Source organism: Lepidochelys olivacea (genome assembly GCF_965140295.1).
Source record: "Lepidochelys olivacea isolate rLepOli2 genome assembly, chromosome: 4".
Classification (NCBI taxonomy): domain Eukaryota; kingdom Metazoa; phylum Chordata; order Testudines; family Cheloniidae; genus Lepidochelys; species Lepidochelys olivacea.
Genome location: NC_140414.1, coordinates 50,465,522 through 50,491,846, shown reverse-complemented (window position 1 = coordinate 50,491,846; position 26,325 = coordinate 50,465,522). Strand labels below are relative to the sequence as shown.

General features: G+C 38.2%; 1 protein-coding gene across 2 annotated transcripts; it reads right to left on the bottom strand.

Annotated features, from left to right (window-relative positions):
• Nucleotides 1-70: 70 nt before the first annotated feature.
• Nucleotides 71-22,624, bottom strand: PLK4 (polo like kinase 4). Of its 2 annotated transcripts, none has more exons than XM_084626252.1 (16): nucleotides 22,411-22,624; nucleotides 20,201-20,296; nucleotides 18,785-18,880; nucleotides 18,574-18,688; nucleotides 13,820-14,852; nucleotides 12,918-13,018; nucleotides 10,389-10,762; nucleotides 9,077-9,181; nucleotides 8,512-8,614; nucleotides 7,700-7,849; nucleotides 5,876-6,006; nucleotides 4,869-4,960; nucleotides 4,341-4,488; nucleotides 3,096-3,233; nucleotides 1,935-2,041; nucleotides 71-878 (listed from the first exon to the last, which is right to left on the bottom strand). In XM_084626252.1, the coding sequence occupies exons 1-16, from the start codon at nucleotides 22,438-22,440 to the stop codon at nucleotides 779-781; spliced, it is 2,919 nt and encodes a 972-aa protein (XP_084482378.1). In that variant the 5' UTR covers nucleotides 22,441-22,624; the 3' UTR covers nucleotides 71-778. The 2 variants fall into 2 exon arrangements, with proteins under 2 accessions (XP_084482378.1, XP_084482377.1); XM_084626251.1 differs by lacking the exon at nucleotides 22,411-22,624 and adding an exon at nucleotides 20,566-20,718.
• Between the last annotated feature and the right edge of the window lie 3,701 nt (nucleotides 22,625-26,325).

Sequence of the window (26,325 nt, the reverse complement as noted above, 5' to 3'; positions counted from 1 at the left end):
CAATGATTCTTTCTGTATTCACAATACATGTGGCATTTTACATTATTCCCTTTAATAAGATCCTGATGGTTTTTATTTTATTGGTATAACAATTCAGTATCAGAATGGTACCGCTGAAGTTGTACCTTTTCTCTCTCTCTCTCACACACACACACCCCCCATCATCTGAGAATGCCCTAGGCAATGGTTTTGTTAAATGAACCAAGTCATCTGGACAATTACCACTGCATTTATTATTTTTTGTTTTATAAAATGCTTTTGCAGGGAAATTTCATTAGAAACTGTTGCTATAAAAATATAAAACAAGTATAAAACAATATATATTTTTACATATATTACTTGTAAGCCACATAAAATACAACTTATTTACAGGTACAAATATTTCAACAGCACAAATGCTTTTTCTTTGATGGCCAGCATTGACTGAGCAGTGGGGAGGAGAAAAAAAAAACACTTACACACACACACACAGAGAAAACAAACACTATGTACAATTCTAATTGATTGTTCAGGAATTCTTTACCTGAAAAATCACTTAGTCTCAGAGATTGCCCAGAATCTGTTTCGTAGAACAACTGTGTGTCCTCTATCGGAGGAAAGTATTACATGCCTGGCTAGCTGCAATAGCAACACTTTCCTTCCTGCTGTTTAGCAGACATCACGGAGTAGAATTCTGAACTGAAAAAGTTTCTGGTAAACTGAGTAAACCAGTCACTTTACTTGAATGCCAGCAAGTTATTTATTAAACCTTCAAGCCCAAAGAGTTGCTTTGTGTTAGTCAGTGGGGGCCAGATGGATTGGTAAACATCACAAGAATTGAAGACAGACAATGCAGCTTCTCTTTGATGTATTCTGGTAATTTCTCATTTTCTCCATACCTAGCAAGTGGAGGAAGTTACACAAGTAAGTAGTAGAAGCCATTTTTATGACCAGAACATCCATATGATTCAGCAGTTTAAAATACTAAAAAGAGTAAAGATATTTTCAAACTTAGGTGCCTCAAGTTAGGAATCTGTGGAACCTTAACTTGATTTCAGGAGTTGTGGGTGCCCAGCCTCTCTGAAGTCAAGTCACTCACTGATTTTTCTAAAAATGTATTTTGGTGCCTTGAGCACCAACAGTGAATTTTTTATCTAATTTTTTTTTATTTGCAGAATTGCAGAGATTATATAATAACTTGATAAACTACATGAGAAAAGTTGAGCAGCGAACTGCAAATATAGTATCCAGACGGATATCTTACTGTACACTCCATTGTGTGAAATTCCTAATTTTATTCATTGAACAGCAATAAAACTTATTTGCCATAGTTGCCTGAGACTCAAAATAGAACAGCTACTGTGTTAAAACGTCATCTACGGTTTGGGCTGAGATCATCAGGTATATATACTTGATGTAGCTTAGTTATTTACTAAGGCATTCCCTGAACTTGTAAATTGTGGACATGTTTTCAGAAAAATGGACAGTTCTTTTCATTAAAGCTTCCTCTAGTCACTGAGCAAGCAATATAAATAAAAATCTCATACTGAAGAGATATGGACAGAACCCATTCCCATCTTAGCCAGGACTGACCCATGATAAATTTTACTATGTGCTATTCCTACACTTATTTGATCACCAAAACACAGAAGTTATACACAGTTGGGGTTTTGTTTTGGATTTTTTTTTTTTTTGATGCTACAAACACTAGTAAAGTTTTTATCCACACACTGTGAACATAGTACTACACATACAGACTATTTGGGTAGTTTCCATATGATGAAATTATAGTAAAGAGATGATTTTAATTTCCTTAACATGCTAATCAAAACAAACATTTGTAGGAGTTAAAAAATAGTAACTGAAAGGTCAACATTAGAAACCCACTGCAAAATTTATCTTGTATTTCCATTTACTTTGTATGTAATGTATGTGCTTATAGAATTAAGACTCACCTAGTTGTCTGGCCATTTGGAGATGTGTAAGTGATAGAAGAAACACCTGCTTGTGCTACCAACTGGGATCCATCATTGAACTGAACCCACACTGCTCCACTAGTCAACTGACAAGAGATGTGTCCAAAGTTATTACAGCTTGAAAACTTCAAATAATTAAAGTTGCATACCATAACTATCTATTTTAAGAAGTTTATGGTAAAGTTTTCAAAAGTGCCAGTCACCTAGGAGCCCAAGCCTCATTGTCTTTCAAAGGGATTTTTAGGCAGATTTGAAAAATAGGACTTTGGCACTTTTGGAAATTTTACTAGTACGATTTGGCTAAGAATTGTGCAATAACATTTGTAGAAAAACTAATACAAGGTTAGTTTGTATGGCTATTGGTTCTACAATATGTGGTATAATTAGATAAATTACTACACAAATTTACAGACTCATTTAGGACCAGAAGCAGGTCATAAATTCAGGTCTGGATTATGTAAAAACAATTTTGCTGTTTTGTAAACTTCAATTTTTCCCCCCTTATCTGGCACAAAGACCATGAAGAAACATATCCAACAATGAATAGAAAATTCGTTCCTAATTCCTCCTCCAAAATAGTACCCAACTAATGACAAGTACAAAAGTGACCAATAGCTCTTTAGTTTAACGCATAGTGTCACCCCTTTGTTTAAAAAGGTTAGTATTAATTCACTACCACCTCTGTTGGAGAGGTCATTCTGTATATACCACAATAGAAGAGAGCCTCTTTCTATTATGTTAATTCTTTCTTCATGTAGATTTATTATATATATATATCCATCCACTAGTTCTGGTCTTACCCATTGTCTCAGATAGTTAATCTGAACTTCAATAAGTAGTATTGGCTAGCTGAACTACTCCACTCAGGTCTTCTCTCAAGGCTAGTTCCCAATGTCTTCATTCATATTGAGCCTCCCCTCCAACATCTTGTTGCCCTATCCTATACTTTCCAACCTATCTGCCTTCAAAAAAATGACCAAAACTGTAGTTTAATGAAACTTACTGTGTACTCCCTGCTTGCAAGTGAAGCCTAAATACATTTTCAAAATTAATAATTTCTTCTAGTTAAAAAAAAGAAAAACTTAATTCAAGTCCAAGAAAAAGTGGACTTGTCTACTTTATTAGCAATTCACTACTCACCTGAGAAGCCCAACCAACATTTTTCACAAAAACAGATTTTAAAAGCTGGGCTGAATTCGGACTACATTCCTTTTGCTGATTAGACGAGCAAGTTGTTTCAGGAATGGTAGTTGTGAATGCAGAGCCTTCATATGATATCTAAAAAACAGAACACCAAGAATTGCACAACACCATTGTTCTTACTAATGATGAGACCATGATCACTTACAGTTTTAGCAGTAAATAGAGGTTTATGCTCCTTTATTCCTGGTTAAAATATGTAGTCTCCTATGTACATCAGCTGACCACTTTAATTACTCTACAGCATGCATGGATCACAAACCAGCAATTGATACTTTTCACTATATATTTTTCATCCTCTGAACTAAAGGACTGGTAACAAAACCTCTTTTCGACCACTTAAGTATCTTGAGAGAGCAGATACCCTCTTCTACTTTAAGCCTATTTCCCCTTAACCAGAGTCTCCTACTGTCACAACTGTGGTGATTCTCTACTTCATAAACAGGCTTCAGACCATGTTAGTTACAAGAATAGTTCTCACTAAGATGATCATTTGACCAATAACTAAGAGAAACAAACGAAGAGAAGAATACAGCGGATTGTTCTTATTCTTTAGTCTCTCAGTGTGTAACATATTTTTGTCTAGCAGACATTTAAAGGAGGCAACATACAAGATGCACCTGCTTCTTCTCAATTCAGTTATTGAAACTCCTTGGGCCTTTTGACATGCTAGACATGGTTTTTTTATAGAGAACACTAATACCAAACAAAGCTTCACATAAAATGCATTGCTTTTGAAAAACATTGATGTCCCAGAACCATAGTTTGAATGCTTGTTAATATCCTATGAGGCATTTCCAGCACATCCAGACCAGAAGGTGCCTCAGACAGCTCTTCCATAGTTCTTTGCAATAATTAAAATACTTCTATGTTTAGAAAAATAAATTCTTAAGTAAGGTTATCAAACTGTGCCCTTCTGCTGTTAGGTACTGCATGACATGTCTCTTTCAGATTCCTACAAAACCTAGACAGAACAAATGAGCTGAAGATCAAAAGCTTAAAGTTGCAATTTCTTTGCTTGTCAATTTGTGTTATAAAACATTTTAATCTAACTGTATTTGTAATCAAATCTGGTAGGTACAAAGGTTAAATCCATAAAAATGTACCTTTGTATTTGAATGTAACGTTTGAGTATTTAAATTCTAACTAGACAGCGATATCAAGTCTATGTACTTGTTTACTTACAGAAGGATTTATGTTGGGAACATGACAAGGAGTAGAGTTCACAGCTATATTTCTATCCGCTGAGGTAGCATCTCTCACTGTGCAGTTTACATCCACTGAAATAGAGGGAGGTGCCAAAGCCTTTGGAGATTCAGTGTTGCCTGGCTTCCTGGAAATTAAAAAGAGCACAAGAATAAAGGTCTTTGTGAATCTTCTTACTGGGGATAATTGCATGAAGTGCAGCAGACTTAGTCAGGAAATCTGGCTTCTCTTAATTGCAATTGACTGTGTGGCTTCAGACAAGTTACTTAACCTTTGTTGCTCTACTATCCGATCTGTAAAATTGGGCTGTGTTTATGAAGCACTTTATAACACCATTCAGTTAAGAATTTCAGGTTTCATATGTGTTTGCTATCTTTTGATCTAGATTTCTTTAACTCATCTGCATGCAGTCTAATTGTATTTTATGCCAATGAAGGAGAGTCTATTAATCCAGAGATTTAAATGTTTACATACCTAATTTTGCTACAATTTAAAAGGAACTTTTACCTTCCAACAATTATTGGAAAAAAGGGAACACTTCCACTTCTCTTTTCTTCTTCCAAAACAGCAGCTTCCAATGCAAGACAAATACGGTGTCCCTGATTTTGGGGAAGAGAAAAAAAAAAGTTAGTTTATATTCAGAACATGAAAGTGCTATATAAATATCTGTAACATGGATTATTTAATGTGACAGATGTGCCTGGTGTTTGCAACAACCTTGCTAAAGCTTACTGGTAAAGAGGAAATTGGTTTTGACAAGGCTGCTGCATTTCTGCTGTTAGCAGTATAGAGAGAAGCTGCTAGACACACACTGCTGTGCCTTTAGGGGGAGCTCAACTCATTCTCCTTTAGCTCAAAAAAGCTCACTCCCCATGCACCTGATCCAAAGCCCATTGAAGTCAGTTAGAATTCTATTATCTTCAATGGACTTTGGATCACACTCTATAGGGGCACTGAAAATGTGCCCCTAAAGGGCAAGATCCAAAGTCCATACCACCCACCCTTTCCCTTCTCAAAGGCCAAGGGAGGAGACAGAAGCAGGATCCCAGTGTAGGAAGCTCACAGTAAAATGAGGATAGGGAGTGGAAATGCACACAGTGGGTGGGCGGTCTTGGTTTCTTATTCCCTGAGCCCACAGAGAGGTGGTGTGATTATTCCTGTGACTGCTTATTGGGATTCATGGGGCCTGAAAGCTTGATTAGTAAATGGGTATTCCATGGAGGGCAGATTAGTGGCAGTTTTTTGCTTCACATATCTGCAAGGTTGCTTTGCAAAAAAAGCAACAGAGGCTCTTTTCACAATTATCTTTAATTTACATTGAAAGTTAACTAATCAAATATAGGGATAGCATTACTTTGTAAATTCTGACTGCATTTTAAAAAGTCATAACATTAAAAAGAAAAGTAGGCACCAAAAGGATAGAAAATAGTGCTGGAGCCAACCTCAGTGAAAAAGGCTGCAAGTTTAGAGGCAGGCACTTTGCACTTAGAGGTGCCTATACAATAAATATTTACCTCATTTGCATGATCCATATATATTTGTATTTCCTTCTTCAGGCCACTTTCACTTTCTTCTTTCAAAGTGTAGGATTTCCCAGATTTTTCTATCACTCGAGTAATACCTGCTGTCTTGTGTATTTTTGCCCCTATAAAAACAAAGTCTAATCTATTTTTTCTCTAAAATATCAAAAGTTACCAAGTACAGCAAATTACTACTGCTACATTCTTCAGAAATTGTCAAGAAATAATATAATATATGTAAGACTTGTTGCAAAGAGAAACATATAAATTCCTTTAACTCACTCCAAGATGAACTCTAAACTAGTAGAAATCAAAAAGCGACTTAAATAGGTCAACTATAATGTTAACATATATTAATGTATTAGTGTATATTCAGTATCCGATATAGCTCCTGTGCAAATTTGAAAACATGCATTTAACACAAAACAAAACAATAACCAAGTATACATGAGATTCGGGCCAGAATATCATAGCACACCTACTTCACCTTTAAATTACTTCTTAAACATTTATGTTGACAGTAGTTCTCAACCAACATGTACCCCTGGGGGCACACAGAGTTCTTCCAGGGGATACATCAATTCATCTAGGTATCTGCCTAGTTTCACAACAGGCTACATGAAAAGCACTAGCAAAGTCAGTACAAACTAAAATTTCATACAATCACTTTTTTACAATTCTGTATATACACTATAGCAGTATCTCTCTACCTGGGGTTATGATTTATTTTATAATTATATGGTAATAATGAGAAAGTGAGCAATTTTTCAGGAATAATATGCTGCGACACTTTTGTGTTTTTGTCTGATTTTGTAAGCAACTGTTTTGTAAATGAGGTGAAACTTGGGGTACGCAAGACAAATCAGCCTACTGAAAGGGGTACAGTAGTCTGGCAAGGTTGAGAATCACTGTTAATGTCTTGAGTTGGAATATCTTAAGGTAGTGAAATCAAGTATTGGAGGATAGTGCTCTTGTGTTACAACTGTTGTAACAAAGATGAAGAATGTATTCATTATTCGTCTTTATTAAATGAAAGGGGCCACTTAAATACCGCAGAACAAGAGCTTGTTCTGCGGAACAGGCACTTCTCAGCAGTGCTATTGAAAAATGGACTTACCTGAATACTAATCTATTTGTGTTCTTACACAATCTTAAAAAAAAAAAAAAAAAAAAAAAAACCACCACCTACTACTACTATTGCTTTGGAAGGGCTAAGATTGACTTCATTGTATTTTAATGCAGCTATGCCTATTTACACCAGAAAAGAATTTGGCCTGAAATCTTTACTTTATTTGTAAGTCATTTAGAGACATGGTTGGATCCCCTGCTCTTGTGGTTTCTACTAAAAACGCCACAATTTTTCCTAAATAATGACAGGGAAAAATCAAAGAGCAAGCACACTATTCACCCATCTAAAATGATGAAAACACAGGTAGGGAGGAAGATGATCCACAAAGCCACAAGAGAGCGACAGTAGTTTAATACCACTCTTGTGGTGCATGCTTAAAACACTGGATAATTGAATCTGCAAGGAGATAGTGTGTATTGTAACTTAACAGTATTTAAATGGCCTGTGTGCGCTAGGATGAAGAACAATTGACAAAATACTAAAATATATACAGTACTTTAAAAAATTCTAATACTCTTTCCTTTTTAAACTTGGAAGCATTCATAATTTGGTCTTAGGCAAAAAATTTTAAATAAAACTTGAAGTTACACATGGTTTCTGTTTGATCACCAGGATTTCAGTACAATTTTGCTAATAAGGTTTAATTGTTGCAGTAAAAAGCTAAAAATTTTGTCCATATGAATACATACCGTCATAGAAACAAACTTCAACATCTGCAATAGGTGAATTCTCCATCAACATGCACTTAGCATATCTTGTATAGAAGGTAACTTTTGGTGTTTTGGATCTTACCAACTGTACAAATTTGGCTGCATACTGGTACTTTTTCCAGTACTTTTCTAAAAGAAGAAGATTTAAAACTCTTAATTGATTAATTCAGAAGGAAAAATATATATGTATGTACAAATTATAATGAATTCTTTTTAATTTGTGAGATCTGTCACTGTCTAGCTGTTACTAACTGAAAATGGGGGGGAAGTCAGCTTTCAAGAACTTACCTGGTAGTATTTTACAGAGCTATTTAAGTGTTTTACCCCTGACCTTTTTTATTTATTTATTTTGTTAAAGTTAGGACATTCATATCCATGTGGAATGTATTGTTTCTGTAGATTCATACATTAATATCATTTAAAGCATATGTTAGTGATTTCTTTAAATTAGGAAGCAATAGACATGTTTATGAATATTTTCAAGGTAGCTTTGGTAGTCAATGAATGATCTTTAAAGTAAAAAGTAGGGTGCTGTACTAACCATTCAGTGAAATATATTACTCGCTTGTTATATAACAATCTCATTACATTTCAAAGGAGAAAAAAGTAGTTTGTTTCAATTAGAGCTCTAGTTTTTTCTTGCTCCTAAATGAAGAGACATTTTCTCCATTGTATTCAACATGAAGTATTTAAAAGCTAGTACTCATTCTAACCATGCACAAAGTTTATTAAAAATTACACTTTTAATCTACTTTTTTTTTTCTTTTAAAACAAAAGAAATTTCACACTACCTGGCAAGTTGTCAAAGCCGTACATAACGACATCTTCAGGAGGAGAGGGAGGTCCATCATCAAGAAGGAAGCCTCTTCCTTCATTTGGATGATAAACTGTGATCTAACAAAAAGCCCCCCAAAATCTTATAGTTATATTGCTATACAATATATCACAATATTCCTTATCTGAAAGCTGTGGATGGAAGTTACACAATGCAAGGCTTAACTACTGTATTCCTCTGTCTATCTATTTTAATTTACTTTGGCAGGTTTCAACTAAAAGTTTAGCCAGTTTTAGTTCTAAAACTAAAATCAGAGATCTCTTTTCTTTAAAAGACAAACAAATCAATCTGCTACTTGCATTTTAAAGGCTGCACTACCGAAGAAGAAAATATCTGCAGTTTCGCACCCATCCTTGATGCAAAATATTCAACTGCTTTCTAAACAAACTGATACTCTAATTAAGGTTAATATTGCTAAAGGCTATTATTTTTATTTGTGATATACTGAACAGTTTAGTACTACAGTCACTTGATATTTATAATAAATGGAAATGCTCAATTTAAGTTAAATTACTACTCACCACACTTCCATTACAAGATATTCTGAGAACTTCTTTCACAAGCTCTTGGGAATGGAGCTCTTTTAGGAACTCCATACACACTTCTCCTGCATCTAAAATACTCACCTAAAATACATATAAAAATAAAAGCCATATTAAAATGTAATTTCTTGCCCAAATGACACAATACATTTTTTCCCCACAAATGTATCAGAAAAGTATGTGTTTCCTCCCTCTCCATGTTTATGGAGAACTCATAATAAAAATGAACAATGGTATTACAAAGATCAAGCAGCTGATTTTGTGCTCCCTGAAGTAACTTGTACAGGTAATGCTATTCCTTAGGACAATTCTAATGCTTGTTCAGCATGAACAAAGAGTTATATAGCCAAGTGTGTGGCTTTCTGAAGCGACCAATCAGAAATTAGGAGGTAGATCAGCCCTAATACCTTTTCAAATACTAGGGTAAGGGAGGAGAAAGAACAGATGGAGGATGAAGGGGAAAAAAGCAGTAAGAGAAAAAGGAAAAAAAGAGACAAGAATGAGAAAAACAAGAAATTGAGATAAGCAGGGACTGAAAGAACTTTATTTTTAGAGATGGAGAGAAAAAAAAAAGCAAGGAGGAAAAGAGGTCAAGGGTGTTTGTGAGAGAAAGAGCAAGACTATTCTCTTCAATTCCAATTAAGATACATAGCTTAAAAGGAAACGTTCATGTTTTATATTGCTACCTCATGCACACAATAGTTTAATTTGGGCACATTAACACTGAAAACAAGACCTGTAAAGTTAAAGTGTGCATTTTTCAAATACTTAGAAAAGCATGCCTATTTTTAATAATATCTAGTTTGTGTCAGGTTGTAGTTTTCTTTTACTTGATGACCGGTTTCAGAGTAACAGCCGTGTTAGTCTGTATTCGCAAAAAGAAAAGGAGTACTTGTGGCACCTTAAAGACTAACCAATTTATTTGAGCATAAGCTTTTGTGAGCTACAGCTCATGAAAGCTTATGCTCAAATAAATTGGTTAGTCTCTAAGGTGCCACAAGTACTCCTTTTCTTTTTTCTTTTACTTGTAAGCTCAGAATGAGACAACACTAACATTTGTGCCAAAAATCAGTAATGGCATTAGATTATATGAAGACTGAGATTTACCATACTAATGAAGACTGAGATTTACCATACCATACTAATCTTTGATTATTTCTTTTAATATACATCTTAAAGCATGTGAGCACACCTGTTTTACTGAGCAACTGCATAAAAGAAAAGGATCTCCGTTTTCACTATACTTAATCCATAAATATATATTTTTATAATTTCAAAAAACGAAACACACCACTGCATTTTTTGTTTTTTGTCTGATTGATTTTAGCCTGTGAGCATTCAGAGGAGACACAATACTTCGCAGTGTAGGTTTCTGATGTCCTAATAGTTCTTTGCCCCTGGCTTTTCCTTGTTCTGAAGTTGGATAGAGACCAAATGCAGATGCTGGTTGAGCTTTCTCAGATTTACATTGAAGTCCAGAGGTATATTTCTTTGTACTGATCTGATTTATAGAATGTGCAATGTCAATGGGGGCACTGGGATTTTTTTGATCTTTTAAGCCATTCCAGGCATTTCTTGATGTTTCTTGCTGCACACCTAGATGGTATCGGAAACCTCCATTTGCGTTATCAGTACTGATGTGATCCAGAGGCTCTCTCAGCTGAGCTGAAAAATAGAATAAGTGTATTCAGGTTAGAGGTTTAAGAAATTCATTATTTTGGAAGATTTTTCTGAGTTCTTAAGGGGCAAGTGGAGGTGGGATAGAAAGGAAGGAACTATTTCATGGTCTTTAAAAAAAATTTCAAAGTAACTAAAATTTAAAAATAAAACTAAGTAACTGAAGAAGAAAGGCTGGTTTAGCCCTCAATACTGAGTATCATTTCTAGGCTGTGACATCAGGGTGTCCATTTTATTTTGGAATAAACTAAAATGACTCTCAAATTTGAAAGATATGTATTGAACTCCAATACAATTTAAAATAAATTCCACTATGCAACTAATGTGTTTTAATCACTGCCTTTTAAGTATAGTGAGTGCAGAGTACCTTAACTGAAACACCATTTCTGAATAATTTGTTTCCAAATTATACCACTACTAGTACACTTCTAAATATTTATTTAATTTAAAACAGGAATCAAACTTCATCTCCCTCGGTGGAAAGAAATATTGTTAATTTACCACTCAGGTAATATATGTAGTACTATTAAAAGGACTACCGAGTTTTACGGAAGTTACAATATAGCAAACTCTTGATAGAATAAAAACCACTTCTCAAATGCACTTTTTAAGAAGTGTTTTCTATTTTAGCTATAAACTAGACAAATAGAATATTTGAATATGCTACTGCCATAAATAAAAAATAACTTAATATTTACAATATGCTGCTTTTTATGTGTAATGTGTCAGCAAAAGGGTAAATTAGAAATTTAGATTACACTACTAGATGTGAATAGTTATGCTAGATATTCCCACCTTTAACGAAGGGAACAGATTGCTTTTATATTTGATTTGGCCATAACTGCTACTTCAGATTTGATATTTAAATCAAATATATTTGATTAAATGAGGCAGATATTTAATCACCTCATCTCTACTTCACCTAAACACTGAGTGCATTCTTTCTGCCATGGCATAGATGCATTACAAAAAGACTAAAAGAGTTGAGAGAGAGAGAGAGAGAGAGAGCGCGCGCGAGCACAACAGAGCAGAGATAGCTAGGTTATGAGGAATAGGGTAATTCCAACTATATATCATATGGTTACAATTCCCCCAAGGGAAAGAGAGTCTGGCAATATCAAACAAAGAAAAATGAGTGGTTTTGTGTTATTTAAACCTCTTAGTTAAATTACATCTTTATTATGTACAGTTTGCATATATGATGTAATATAATGCATGGCAAAGAACTCCTCCTTCCCTTCTGTGTCTTTTGTATCTCTCTCCACCCTCCCTTCTGCAGCGCTAATTATCATCTGTCTTTCATACTCTACACTCATACAGAAAATGTTTATGTTATTCAAAGAATGACATCGCAGTATCTTCAAAATAGTGAAGTTAAGGTAAAAATATTCAAAAGCACCAGAGTCCAATTTTCAAAAGCGACAGGCATTCAGGAACTTAAATCCCATTAGAAAAAGTCAGTAGGACTTAAGTGCTTTTGAAAATTTTACCCTTCACACTTCAAATCATCATTTAAATAGACACAGAGTTGTTCTGCTTCTGGTCAGCACTGAACAATGAAGAAGGTCTATAAAATTCTGTATTATAATCTTCCTGATGGTACTAGTTGTTTTTATTAGTAAAATAAATGAAAAAAAAAAATCAGAAAGTTAATGATGGTAGCCAAAGGAGAGGATGACCTCATTTCAGAGTGCTATACAATTTGACTATCAAGCTTCATTTATGCTATTGTAGGCAGTTATTCTTGTACCATTTACTATCCTTTTAGTTCATAATGGGTTTATCTGGATAGAAAAACATTTAAATATTGAAGGTGGCACAAAGGAACACATCACAATAATCTGTTATTTTAAGTATCCTCCCATGTTTCCTCCAGGAAGCCATACTGCACCTCCCATACCTCCCCATGGAAGCGAATACTATTTAATGTCCAATTTCTTTTGTAATACTAGCAGTACATCCCATTGTACTGGATTATTTCACAACACATAATTAGATGTGTCCTTGTCTCACAAATAAGGAAATATTAATTTAATAAGACAAGTAAGTAATTACATGCCTGGGGCAAGTAACAGCATTTCTTTAGTTCGTATAGGTCATGGAAACTTGACAATTAAAAAGACAACATTCTGTAAATTCATACCATTTGTCTGTATGCTTCCAAGCCACTGCTGCATTGTTTCAGTCTGGGACTTCTGTTCTAATAAACCAATACTGGGCTTCATTGGACAGAGATAATTTGAGCTAAATACACAGAAATATTTGTAAGTGTTTCCATAACAATAAACATGAATATTTATTGGCTATTGAGCCTAAAGCTAAATAAATTTGTACAAAGGGGCTCTTTTACTGAGTAGTATAGCTTTTGTGAAATAAAAGTGACATCTATAAACAAGATTATACTGTATGTTTGTATAACAAGAGTAATACTATTCCAGATGCAGAGACAGTAACAGAACATTTTTGTGGGGGCTAAGAGAATCATGTGGAACTTTGAAGATTCCAGATAACATGGGACAGGTGCATCAGGAAAATATAGCAAAAAAGCCAATATTACTTCCATTAATATAGTCTCAAATAAATATATTGGTTTATAGTTATACTAGAAGTTAATTGAAGTTTGACAAATTCAAGCCAGCCAGGGCTCTCATCAGTTAGGACCTGGAACTTGCACATGCAGGGGACAATGGCTACTGGTCAAGCATTGCATTTGGTGCTTTCTTCCCCCATCCCTCTGCAGCCCCCAGTTACACTGGCAGAAGCCACATCCTCCACCTACTTGGCATCTAAACTCGACTTAAAGAGACTTTCAGCAGTCAAGACTTGCTCCTTCCCTCATGGTGGGACCCTTCAGCTTTCACCAGGGACATATAGGAGCAGAGCTCATTTTTGAAACACTAACAGAAAATGCATTTGTGCTGACTGAAATTTAAATATATGTTTTTCTACTGTAGCTTATTCCATGACATTATGCATTTAACAAGATAGATAGTTCTTCTAGATTTTATCTTAAAGCTGCCAATTCTAAATCAGACTGATTCTTACTGTGTTTGGTCTTTCACAGGTGGAGATGTGTGCTTTTCAAAAGAACCAGAACTACAGGAAGTCTTATCCTTAAATATAGGGGGAATATCACCATAGCTGTTTACAGGTGAAAATCTTTCTGTATTTTCCATCACTCCTACTCTGGTCGTTGAAAGCAGTTCTATGGAATGGCATCTCTCCACAGTGTTTGATATTCCTTGAGTCTGACTGCGAGATGCTCCCGACCTATCAGAAGAATGGGCCCTCCGAAGATAACGTGAATGTGGCCTCTCTTCAGTAAGTTGCATTGTTCTTCCCCTACCACTTATGCCAGTTTCTTTTCCCTGAATTCCCCAGCGATTATAAGAACTGCTTCCATCCACAGATGAAATGTCACTGGAATTCTTATTTTTAGGAAATACAGTCATTTTATTTGGGAGTGGCTGACCAACCAAGACCCTCTTCTTTTCCTTCAAGCAACCACTTATACTGACACTGGAGGAGCCAGTAAAGGCTGTAGAGATTGTGGCATTTCCACTGTCCATTGAATCCTCCACAGTTCCTGAATCTTTACTTCGTGTTGAGTTATGTCTGGACATAAAAGGATGATCCAGCACAGATGAAAGACTTAAACGATCTGCTGGGTTTTTGCGAAGTAACCGGTGTAAAAGGTCTTGAGCATCCCCTGACAAAAAAGCTGGCATTTCATAATCCGCTAATACTACTTTATTCAATGTGTTCTTGACTGTGTCAGTGTCAAAAGGGGGTTTCCCAATAAGAAGAGTATAGAACATACACCCCAAAGACCACACATCAGATTCAAGTCCATGTGCACTCCGTGTGGCTATTTCTGGAGAAATGTAATTTGGAGTTCCACACATTGTATAATGCTTTTCATGAGGCATTTTCAATTGCGTTGCCAGTCCAAAATCAGCAATCTTGACGTTCATATTACTGGTGAGTAGAAGGTTAGAAAGGGTGAGGTCCCGATGTAATATTCCATGAGAATGAAGATACAACATCCCTGTGATAATCTGATGCATAAAATGTCGTGCTGTTAGAACACAGAAATATAAGATCTGGTTTTAGTAGAATATTTGAAACAGTAAGCATCAAAATATGACTTTAAGTATCTGCTTATCTGCCCCAATCAGATCCATTTATTAGGATCAAATTACTACTAAAAATGTGTAATGTAACTGTCATTATATGAAAGATTAGAGGAGAGATTTGCTGTTACCATACTGCTTAGCTGCCTCACCAAGACTATTTGTTTCTAAGGCAAATCCATGAAACACAGTAATGGGACTTATAATCTAGTAATCAAATTTGTTTCTTTGCCACTGTGCAAAACCATACTGAATCAAGAACTTGAGAACAAAATGAAAATATTTAAAACTGGCCCTAGAAGCTTTGACAACTTGTTAATATGGGGCAGTGATTTTATTTTTGAACACCCAAGAACAGTGGCTTTTAACCTGCGGTCTGAGGACCCCTGGAGGGTCCGCAGACTACATCATTTGGGTCCCCTAAAGGTTGTTGTTACCATAGAATGGTTGTTTTCAACCTGTGGTCCACAGACTATGTCTAAGATTTCCAAATGAGTCAAACAACTCCATTTGAAAAATTTTATGGGCCCACAAATGAAAACAGGTTGGAAAAAAAAAAATCACTGCCCTAGAAGTTAGTATATAAAGCAGATTCCTAGAACCAATCTGTTTTGTGTGATGTATAGGTTATATATACACACAAGAGACCAGATATTTGGACACCATGTAACAGATCACTAATAAGATGGCACAGAAGTTAGCAATAATGAAAACACAAATAATCTTGAGCAGTCCCTTCTCCCACTAAACTAATTTAAAAGTTACAATTAGAAACTGTTTTCCCTACCACAACAGGTAAAGCAATCACGCAACAGAGAAGAGCAAGAGGGTGAATGCCTTAAGGATTCACACAGACTGAAACAGTGTCCTGTACCATTGCTTCAGGATTATGACTATGGCAGGAAGCACGGTTTGCTGAGGCAAATGACCATTAACCCCTCTTCTATCCCACAAAACATAACATTTTTTTCTCACTTCCTTTCAATTACCAATCCTTATTACAGCTCAATCCTTCCTAATTGTGTACGTGATGCACTCTTGGCAAAGTACATGAAGCGCATAGAAAAAAAAAAGTTACAAGTTATTCTAAAATACAGTAGTCACCTTTACAAGGCAGCCTTCTGCCCTGAAACCACTCAGAAGTATTCCCAAGTGTACTGTGTACAAGTCTGCTTCATCATTCGACCCTCTAAATTCAGTCAATATGACTCTACATGAGGACATAAAAGCAAGATCTTATTCAACAAATCCTTATGACTTAGTGAGAAAAATAAGTTTGTACCACCCTCAATGCCTGTTGGCACTGCAGAGCCAACACAAGTAGAAGAGGAATTATATTCACTTGTATTTCGTTAATGCATTGTTTACAAGTTCCAATCAGTTGCACCTGTGCAATCCCACTGGAGACAGTGGTGTTACCTTCAGAATAGAACTGCATTTTAAATTTGGTAGTCATCCCTAGGGATGTACTGTATTCTTCAATGCTTCTGCCTCCCACCTGGAGTGCAATTAAAGACATATTGGTTGGAAAGCAACACCAACTACCATTCTTCAAATTGCAGAAGCTAGCCTCCTGGCCAACTCCCTTATTCTCCCGCCACCAATATATTCAGTCTCTTTTCCCACTCCTCCTTTAGGAGTCTGCAAAGGGCAAAGACCTTAAGAAAACTTTGGGGAAAGAGGAATGAATTGTACTGGTAAAAGTCACCATTCCACACAAAAGACTAGTTTGTGTCCAGCAGACAGTATTTTTTAAGTAACTTTTTCCAAATTGGTTAAACCATGCTGCTTTGCAGCTTCCTGTTCTATCACTTGATTCTGGCTCCTGAGTGTTATGGGGATGATGCAAAGCTTTAACAGGTGAAAGACAATGAATTGCACTGACAAGTATTTCAGTGATTTAAAAAAAAAATCCCCAAATGTACAGTAACATCTGTCCTGAATCACTATTCAAGAGACCAACAAAAATCGGTTGTTTGACGTGTATATCTACTTGACAAGGAACTCTGGCAGTAACAACATGGGGATTGGTGCTTCTTGTAGCAATGATTTCCATATGAAATGTGCACAATTTACAAATATAGGGGGGGTGCTTTTTTTGAACTGCCAGCTCTGCTAACTCAATGTGGATTCTTTCCTCCCAATGTATCAATCATCATCCTTACCAAAGAGTTCCACAAACAAGATTAGGCCCTCAGTACCATATGGACAGCCACATTATTTTCATATCCATCTCCATTTTGAAAATTGGTAAATAGTTCCAATGATGCTACACAAAACAAACCAGACTCCAGCTCTTTTTTGACCTGTGTTGGATCTGCAGTATAAAGAAGATCTGCAGTATAAAGATCTGCTCACGAAAGCTCATGCTCAAATAAATTGGTTAGTCTCTAAGGTGCCACAAGTACTCCTTTTCTTTTTTTGAAAAATACTATTTATTTTGTTTTTACAGTGCGAATATTTGTAATAAAAAATATAAAGTGAGAACTATACACGTATTCTGTGTTGTAACTGAAATCGATATATTTGAAAATGTAGAAAACTTCCAAAAATATTTAAATAAATGGTATTCTATTTTTTTAATCACACAACAGTCCTAGTTCCTATTGTATGGAGATGTAACTCAGATGTAATACAAGGGGCACAAATCTGTGGAGTAAGAATGCGCCAATTTTACATGGTCATATTTCATACTAGAACTGTAATTTAACAAAGGTTACACCTTAATGTTAAAGGGAAGATCTACCTAGGCATCACTGAAGACCAATTTTTAATATTTTATTTCTAGTAGCACACGGACTTATAAGAAGGGATGCAAGAAATCGGTTTCCCAGAGAAAAAACATGGAATTTCCATTTTTACAAACAATCTTCAGTTTTTACATTTTCTGAAAAAATAAAAATATATTAACTTAATTTTGCTGAAAGTACCAATGTCACTTATTCAATGCATACAACCTCCCGCTCTTATGATTGATTTTTGAATGTACTTTAAATTTAATTGGGACTGGGGCCAGAATTGATAATCAAAAATTGGGATAATCAGGAGAATTGGCAAAGAGCGTTCTATCCCTTATTTTAAGATGCAGTGGGGAGTGCTCGGGCAGTCAGCCCCACGCAGTGGGAGCTGACCACCAGAGCCACAGCCACTGTCAGCCCAAGGCGGCTGGTGGTTTGGTTAATATGGAGATCTGGAAAATGGAAGCTTGGATTAACAGGATTCTACTGTATATCAATAAAACATTGTGTTTTATTGATAACTATATATATTGTGGCTAAGGAAACTAAAGTTCAGCATTTCATTTTAATCACAGAAAAACATGGATTTTTATTTTTTTTTTAAATCAAAGAATCGTGGGGGGTTTTTAATCACAAAAAACTTGGATCCCTGCTTATAAATCACAACTATTGTTATTCTTTTATTCTATTATTCTTGTCCCAAAACAGGACTAACAAGAAAACAAAGAAACTATGCATCAAATATATATGCAATTGTCACAAAGTCTTTCAAGTACTACTAGATTTAGAGCTACATAGAATTGCTCCAAGGAAAAGCAATGACAGTGAAACATTTTTAAAAGGGACTTTTATCTATCAAAATTAAATGCCTGTTTAATGATAAACAAATACTGACTAAAATGTCACTATATGAAAGAATCCAACCCACTTTCTTCCTCAGAGAAAGGCTTCATTCTGTTCTTTAGATATCTGCTCATTTCTCCATTGTGACACATCTCTAGTATCAGGTACACATAGTTGCTATCTTCAAAATAATTATAAAGCTAGAACATAAAAACAGAATAAAAACAGTTAGAATACTTTTACAATGAAGACTGCATAATTTTAAGGTAGTGTACAAAGTGTAAGGATATTCTTACCTCAAGTATAGAAGGATGTTTTAATTGACAATGTATCTTCACCTCATTTTGAACTCTCTGTACCATTCCAGCTTTGTGCATGGCCTTTTTGTCTATCTGAAAAGGGACCAGACAATATATATTTTTCCAAACATCAGTGTTTTAGTACTTACGTACAAGTTAAAGTACTTTCAAGACACATTTTAAGATAAATTCCACAATTGAATGAATGTTGTGAATGCTACCATCAGACTCTACTTTTGTGGACTATACATTGCATTTCACAAGTTCTTTTGTAACCCTACAGATACGCACGTTCCTTCTACATTTAACTTTTTTTTAAATCAGTATATCTGCACTTTGAGTTTACATCACAATATTGTGCACTTAATATCTTGTTCTTAGTAGTAAACACAGATAGATTTGGAATAATATTTGATTGTTAAACAAGCAGTTATGCATGCAAATCTAGAACTACTGAAAAAAGGAGACAGTAATAAAACAGATAAGAAATATTTAGATATATTTAATGTGGTAAAATGTAATATTTATATACAATATTTAGACGATTTAAATGCAACCTGAAAATATAATCTTGTGAAGACAAACCTAAACATCCTGTATTAATTCTAGCAAAAGTTTTGCCAAATTGTTAATATGAATAAGTAAAGTTTATAAAATACAAACAGATATTTTGATAAACTACAAGCCAGCCTTCCAATACAATCAAGATTAACCAGCCCAGGCACAAAATCTGTTTACCCACGATTACCACAAAGAGGATAAGAATGAAAAATCTAATGATTTTTCTTTTTTAGCAGAGAAGTAAAGTAAGTTTCTTGTCCATGGGTCAGTGGAATTTTTCAAGCCTACTGTAAACTCAGGTCCTAATCCTGCACGCTACTCTGTGCGAGCTGAACCCCCTGCACTCAGTTGGAACCTCACTGATATCAGGATTAGGCTCTTAGAATATGAATTCTGAGGCAGGACCTCTGGGCCACATCCTCAGATTATAAATTATCCTCCTTTAAATTATTTTAGCTCAGTTGAAATCCATGATAACTTACACAGGCTGAGGATCAACCCCATCTTTTATGTGTTTCTACTGCACTGATCGTGAAGAGGCCCCAATCAGATTGGGATGTCTGGGCATCACCCCAATATACTTAAAATATATCAACTTTGCAATATGCAATTCAATCACTAGCTCTTAGCCACAAAATCTAATGCAGGGCATTAGAGATGCAAACACAAGCAAAGTTGGGCAAGGGAAGAGAAGATACCAGCAGTGAGAGGCAATATTCTCTCAGCAGTATGCATAGCTATAGTAGGACAGGAACGCGCTGAGGTGACTTGTCCACCAGTGGTTGCACCTGCGCAAGCCACATTGGGGCACACACATTCTCCAGCCATGTATGGGGCGGTAGTAACACTTACCATTTTGATGGCCACTTCCAGGCCAGTTTTTAGGGATATCGCCCTATAGACCCCAGCGAAGGAGCCCTTCCCCAGAAGGTTCCCCACCTTGAAATCCTGAGAGAGAGAGAGAGAGCGCACACCTCACAGTTAGTCTTCCATCACAGTGCAGGGTGCCCCTCTTCCAGGGATGCTGGAACAATTTTTATAGTAGGAGCGCTGAAAGCCATTCAGTCAAACTATAAACCAGGTATATGATGGAAACCACTTCAAACCACCGGGTGCTGCAGCGCACATACACCCGCATCCCTAGTTCCAGCACCTATGCCCTCTTCCTGGCCCACGGGGGGGGGGGGGGGGGGGGGGGAAGGGCGCCAGGAGCGTACCTGGATGGAGTTCTCCCCGGCCTGGCTGCGAGACATGCCTGCAGCGGCAACGCGGCTGGGCGTGGGGACCAGAAGGAGACTCAGCCGCCACTCCGGCATCTTCCCCAGAGCTTGTATTCTTAACACAGTGGCCAGAGGGGAGCAGGAACCGCGGCGCCGGAGCCGGGCAGCCTTCCCGCCGGCTCTCCCGCGCCTGGGGGAGCAGAAAGGGGAACAACGGCCGCCAGTTCCCGCTGCCATAGCAGCGGCGGCAGTCACTTCCCCTCCTCCCGCCTGACAGTCCTAAGCGGCCGCAAAGAGATGCTCCCCGCCGTGGGCAGTCACAGCCCCCACACAGAAGACTCGCTTCCCTTTGGGGGTGCTCCGCCCCACAAGCGGGCACTAGGGCCCTGAACACAGTGACTACTAGGATCCCGTGGGACAACTGAAGCGAGATAGCAACAGATGTGCAGGGCAGGGAGGAAACGAAAGGGGCCCACACACACTCTGAGGGCCGTGGCCAAGCTGTTTACAAGGGCACTTAGCTGGTCAAACAGTGACGCACAGAAACCTTCCCTGTCCCTGCAGCTAGGGACGCCCAGCGATGGCACACGAACACCACCCTGTCCCCTAAAGGGCTGAGCCCAACTGCAACAGCTGGCGCATCCCAATCACCTTTTCACTTCCTAGGGTTCTAACCTAGGCCCTAACAATGTCCCTTCATCACTACAGTTGATCTGGCTACAACACAGTTAAAGAGACAACCTTGCTAACTCGTCCCCTGGCTCAGTGTTACTCTCAGGGCAAACAAGCCTTAGGATAAAATATGTATGTCTTCCGTATACTTCCTATCACTTGTATGTGACCAATGAGGTAGTATTAGTGTTGACTGGGATGTATGGTATTATGGAGGATCCATAGCTAGCAAGAGAAGACTGTCACCAGAATATGACCCACCCCTGCAGCGTGAGATTTTCTATGGGAAAGTATGTTATGGTCTCTGGCCCTAATTTGCAAAGTACCTATACATCGACCTCGAACTTCCAACTCCATGACTCTCCAGTCCACACAAAACTCTGATTGACCACAGCCAGAATCACAGACATGTTCTGTCTGCTGAGTCACCACACGAGAAGCGGCTTCCAGTACAGACTGGTAGCAGAGTAACTTCAAAATACTCCAAAATCTTGGTCTTTGCCTTCTCCTTGATTTACCCAAGGATACACCATTGAGTGGCCAGAGACTGACTGCAGCGATAGGTGCTTCTGAAACTCATGCAGTTAACGGTGAAGTAACAAGTGTCTGCTGCACGGCAGCCAGCTGGCCACGGGGCTCGCGGTCACTGGGAGACAGAAGCTGCAGGATTCATGCGAGGTCTGGACAGGAGAGCAACCAGGCGGTAGAAACCATCTGCCTGGTAGTTTGGTCTGAGATCAGGTTGCACCAGAAATACTAAGCTGGGGGAGAGAGCAGGGGTTGCCTAGGAGCAGACAATGCTATTGAATTCGCCACACTTGCCACCTGCCAGTGTTCAGGCTGCCAGGAGATGATGGGCATGACCGGGGCAGAGGACACCCTATCCGTGTCCTCCTCCCCAGTCGCGCTTACTGCGGTGGGGCGCCTCCTGGGAGGCCTTAGGCCCTGAGCCAGCACAACACAACCAAGGGAAAAATTCACGCCCGGCGCGGGGGGGGCGCGGGTGCTGGGGGGAGGAGGAGGCACTACCCCAGCAGGTAGCAGGAGGGGGCGGGGCGGCTGCTCGGAACTTCCCGTCCCGGAGGAATTGGTCGGGTCCTGCCCCTCTCCGCTCAGGAGAATGGTGGGGTCTCGGCCCCACCCCCACGCGGGGGATGGTCGGGTCCGCACCTCTATCTTCTCTCCGATGCAGGTCGCCATGGTGCCGGCCGGCCGGTCGCTCGCTCCTCCCGCGTCCTCTCTATGATTTCCCCTCCGAAGCGCGGCTCCGGCGCCCCATTATGGCCGCGTCCTCCGGCCGCCGTGCCCCAGGTCGCTCCTTCTCCGCTCCAGGGCCTGGCGGGAACCTCTCTCCCTCCACACCACCATTTTGAAAAATCGCGCCGTTAACCCTCCGAGAGCGAGGCCACGGCTGACGTAATCACGCTGGCGCGGAAGCACCAGTAACTCCATGTTGGGAATAATAGAGGTAGCACATGCGCAGTTGGCTGATTACTCGTGCCCAAATAAACACATGTATGATTGCTGCGCATGTGCGATATGGAACGCAGACCCAACCCAGGGCGGTCAGGCCCCATCTGCAGGCTGCTTCAAGAACGTTGAATTGGATGGAGCCACACTCCTGAGTTGTGAGGGCTCTTCCATTCAGTATTATTAGAACCTGGTTAACTTGACCAGATAAGTTTAGATCCTGAGTCATTCAGATCTGAATCTGAACTCTCCTAAAGTTGGGAGGTGGGACAAGGAATTCATATCGTTCATTCCAATGTGGACCTTTCCCTAATAACAAAGCACCGTTTATTATTAAAAAAAAGAAAAGGAGGACTTGTGGCACCTTAGTGACTAACAAATTTATTTGAGCATGAGCTTTCGTGAGCTACAGCTCACTTCATCAGATGCATTCAGTGGAAAATACAGTGGGGAGATTTATATACATAGAGAAGATGAAACAATGGGTGTTACCATACACACTGTAACCAGAGTGATCACTTAAGGTGACCTATGGCCAGCAGGCGAGCCGGGAGGCGGAACCTTTTGTAGTGATAATCAAGGTGGGCCATTTCCAGCAGTCGACAAGAACATCTGAGGAACAGTGGGGGGTGGGGATAAACATGGGGAAATAGTTTTATTTTGTGTAATGACCCATCCACTCCCAGTCTCTATTCAAGCCTGAGTTAATTGTATCCAGTTTGCAAATTAATTCCAATTCAGCAGTCTCTCGTTGGAGTCTGTTTTTGAAGTTTTTTTGTTGAAGTATTGCCACTTTTATGTCTGTAATCGAGTGACCAGAGAGATTGAAGTGTTCTCCAACTGGTTTTTGAATGTTATAATTCTTGACGTCTGATTTGTGTCCATTTATTCTTTTACATAGAGACTGTCCAGTTTGACCAATGTACATGGCAGAGGGGCATTGCTGGCACATGATGGCATATATCACATTGATAGATGTGCGGGTGAACAAGCCTCTCATTAGTAATTACTGCTGCAGGGTTGGTCCCCGACTGTGGAATGAACTTCTCAGAGGAACTAAGAACTATCCCGAACCCAGTAGTGCCTCTCTCACAGATTTATCCTGAGTCATGGGCTTTTGGATCCTGCAGGGACAGCTCTCCCAATGACTGAAAAGGTAATATATATTCCCACAGTTTTCAAGGCTGCCCAGCATGTAGCAACAGGAGCAACCTGTGAATGTTGAAGGAGCAGGAGCTGATGCAGCTACTGCCTCAGCAGCAGCCCCTAGTCTCCCTGCTCCTGAAAGAGTACCTGCCAGGTCCCAACTCTTGGTCAGGTTTTGAGAAGTGCAGGCCCCAGGACTAGGGGTGCTTAGGAAATACAATCTGGAAGCAACTGTGGTTTGGGGAAGTGTTCCCAGGCCCAGAGCCCTGTAGGGGAGGGAGTGGCAAGAGTCAGGGAGTGTTGCTTCATGCCAAAGCTAAACTAATCCCATATTGTTTTCACTGTGATATTATCACTTATATGAGTGGTTGATATCAGTTGTTGAATAGAAACACTCATAAATCAGTTTTGAAATATTACAGTTACTTTCAACACTTACTTTTTGTAATATTTAATTGAAGGAGATTAGACTCTGCTCCCTAAAGCTGCTGTTACTGGGTAGGTGCACCTTAGTTAACATTGATTAGTTATTTCATACTTTGTGAATATGTCATATGTTCTTTGCTCATATGTAATGTAACATATTTCACTTTTCCTGTTGCGTACAATACCTACTTTTCTCTAAAATCCCCTCTCCTGACATATTCCTTTTTACCCTGTTCAGCAACATCCAGAAAACAGAGTTAATGTAAAGTTTGTTAATATGTATATGTGTACCTCATCAATCCTAAAAAGTGTTATACATTCTATGTGCAAGTGGATCATGATGCATTAATTAGGTCTGTGGTTCTCATACTATTTATTATCCAGCCCTTCTTTTATCAAAGGAAATAAACGAGGAAGGGACAGAGTCACAACAGCAATAGGAAATAGATGGGAGTCCCCTATTATAGGGGTGAAGAGAGGACAAGAGGAGGCTCCAACTGAGCAGCCTGGGGAAGGCGTGCATTTCAACCTGAAATCATCACACATACATTAGCAGAGGAATAGAGGGGCGTTAAAAAGTCAAAGTTAAAAAGACAAACTAAAAACATGATTATATGGTTTTCTAAAATCTCATGATGCCTCATGTTTTGTTCTTTTGAGGTGGTCTGACTCATGATTTTTTATCTCTTCTTGTTGGCAATACTGCAAAGCTCACCACCTTCCTCTTCAAGTATATGGCACAAATCTTTGATCTTGCCTTCTCTAATATAAACACAAAACAGCATGTACATAATTATTAAAAGAAAAACCCTACCTTAACACTGCTGCACAGACAGTTTCCACTGGAGTAAGGATTGAGACAGAGAATGAACCACAGATTTATTTATGAATCACAGAGTTATTGTGAAAAACCCTACCTTAACACTGTGCTGCACAGACAGTTTCCACTGGAGTAAGGATTGAGACAGAGAATGAACCACAGATTTATTTATGAATCACAGAGTTATTGTGATTATTTATGAATCACAGAGTTATTAGTTATGTTGCTTAATGCACTACTGGAAAGTACCCAGTTACTATGGTGATCAGGGCTGTCTGTCGAAGACTCTATATGGAACAGAATAAAATTAATAATTTGATAGCAGCATAAGTTTACACATTACTTTGTAAATAGAGTAACACAAATTCCCTCCCTTTCATCATTATATCCCATAAGCCTGAAACATTAAATGTCTGAATATGAACAGAAATTAGGACAACGAATTGGTTGTTCAGAGAAAATGGACAATCAATTGTCTGTGTGCTAGTTTATGATGAGTAGATATGGAAAAGCCTCCCAATCATATGTTTCAAAAAGGAGTGAATAAATCACCACATAAAATGCACATTATAAGAAAATGGTCCTTCAAGGACCCTCTATATTCTTACATCTAGAAATATGATGTTTCTGTTGTGGTGATCACAGTATGGTGATTTGTGACATTTATCATCCGATTGTATTACTTTTATAAAATATGGGCATGAGTTTGGTGATGTTTTATAATTATTAGGAAAGTGACAAGCTTACATTATTGGTTAGCACCAAACATAATATAGAAGGTTAGTTCTCTCTCTGCAGACATACCTAATTTAATGTTAATGAAAGGTACTTGTGTGCCCTGAGCAGTGCTTAAAGTAGATTAAAGCAGAAGGGGGAGCTCTCATCACATCTTCCAAGAATGAGGGAGAGCCATGTGGGAGTACTGCTTACCCAACCAGAGAAAGGAGGGGATTGGAAGGTTCCTTCTGTTCTGCTTTTAGCAGAAGAGGTGAACTGCACTTCCTTCCATTCCCCTTACGTCAGCTCTGAGGAGAGAATGTATTGCTACTATAATATTATTGCATGGTGAAACCAGTAGCAACTTTCTCGGTTTTTGGAACCACCCCAGCATTCTCGCAGTTGTATTGATTACGGTTCTACATCATTATTAAAATATCATTTCACTTAAAGCAGTAGGTTTTTGATAGTTCCTTGAAGATAGTCTTACTATATTCACATTTCTA

Excerpts from the sequence above, each read along its gene's own strand:
- PLK4 (XM_084626251.1), bottom strand. The coding sequence starts at position 20,664 with ATGCCGGAGTGGCGGCTGAGTCTCCTTCTGGTCCCCACGCCCAGCCGC. Across the intron at positions 20,297-20,565 it reads CCGGGGAGAACTCCATCCAG|GATTTCAAGGTGGGGAACCT; the intron begins GTACGCTCCTGG and ends TCTCTCTCTCAG. Across the intron at positions 3,234-4,340 it reads TTCCCAACATAAATCCTTCT|ATATCATATGAAGGCTCTGC; the intron begins GTAAGTAAACAA and ends TCTGTTTTTTAG.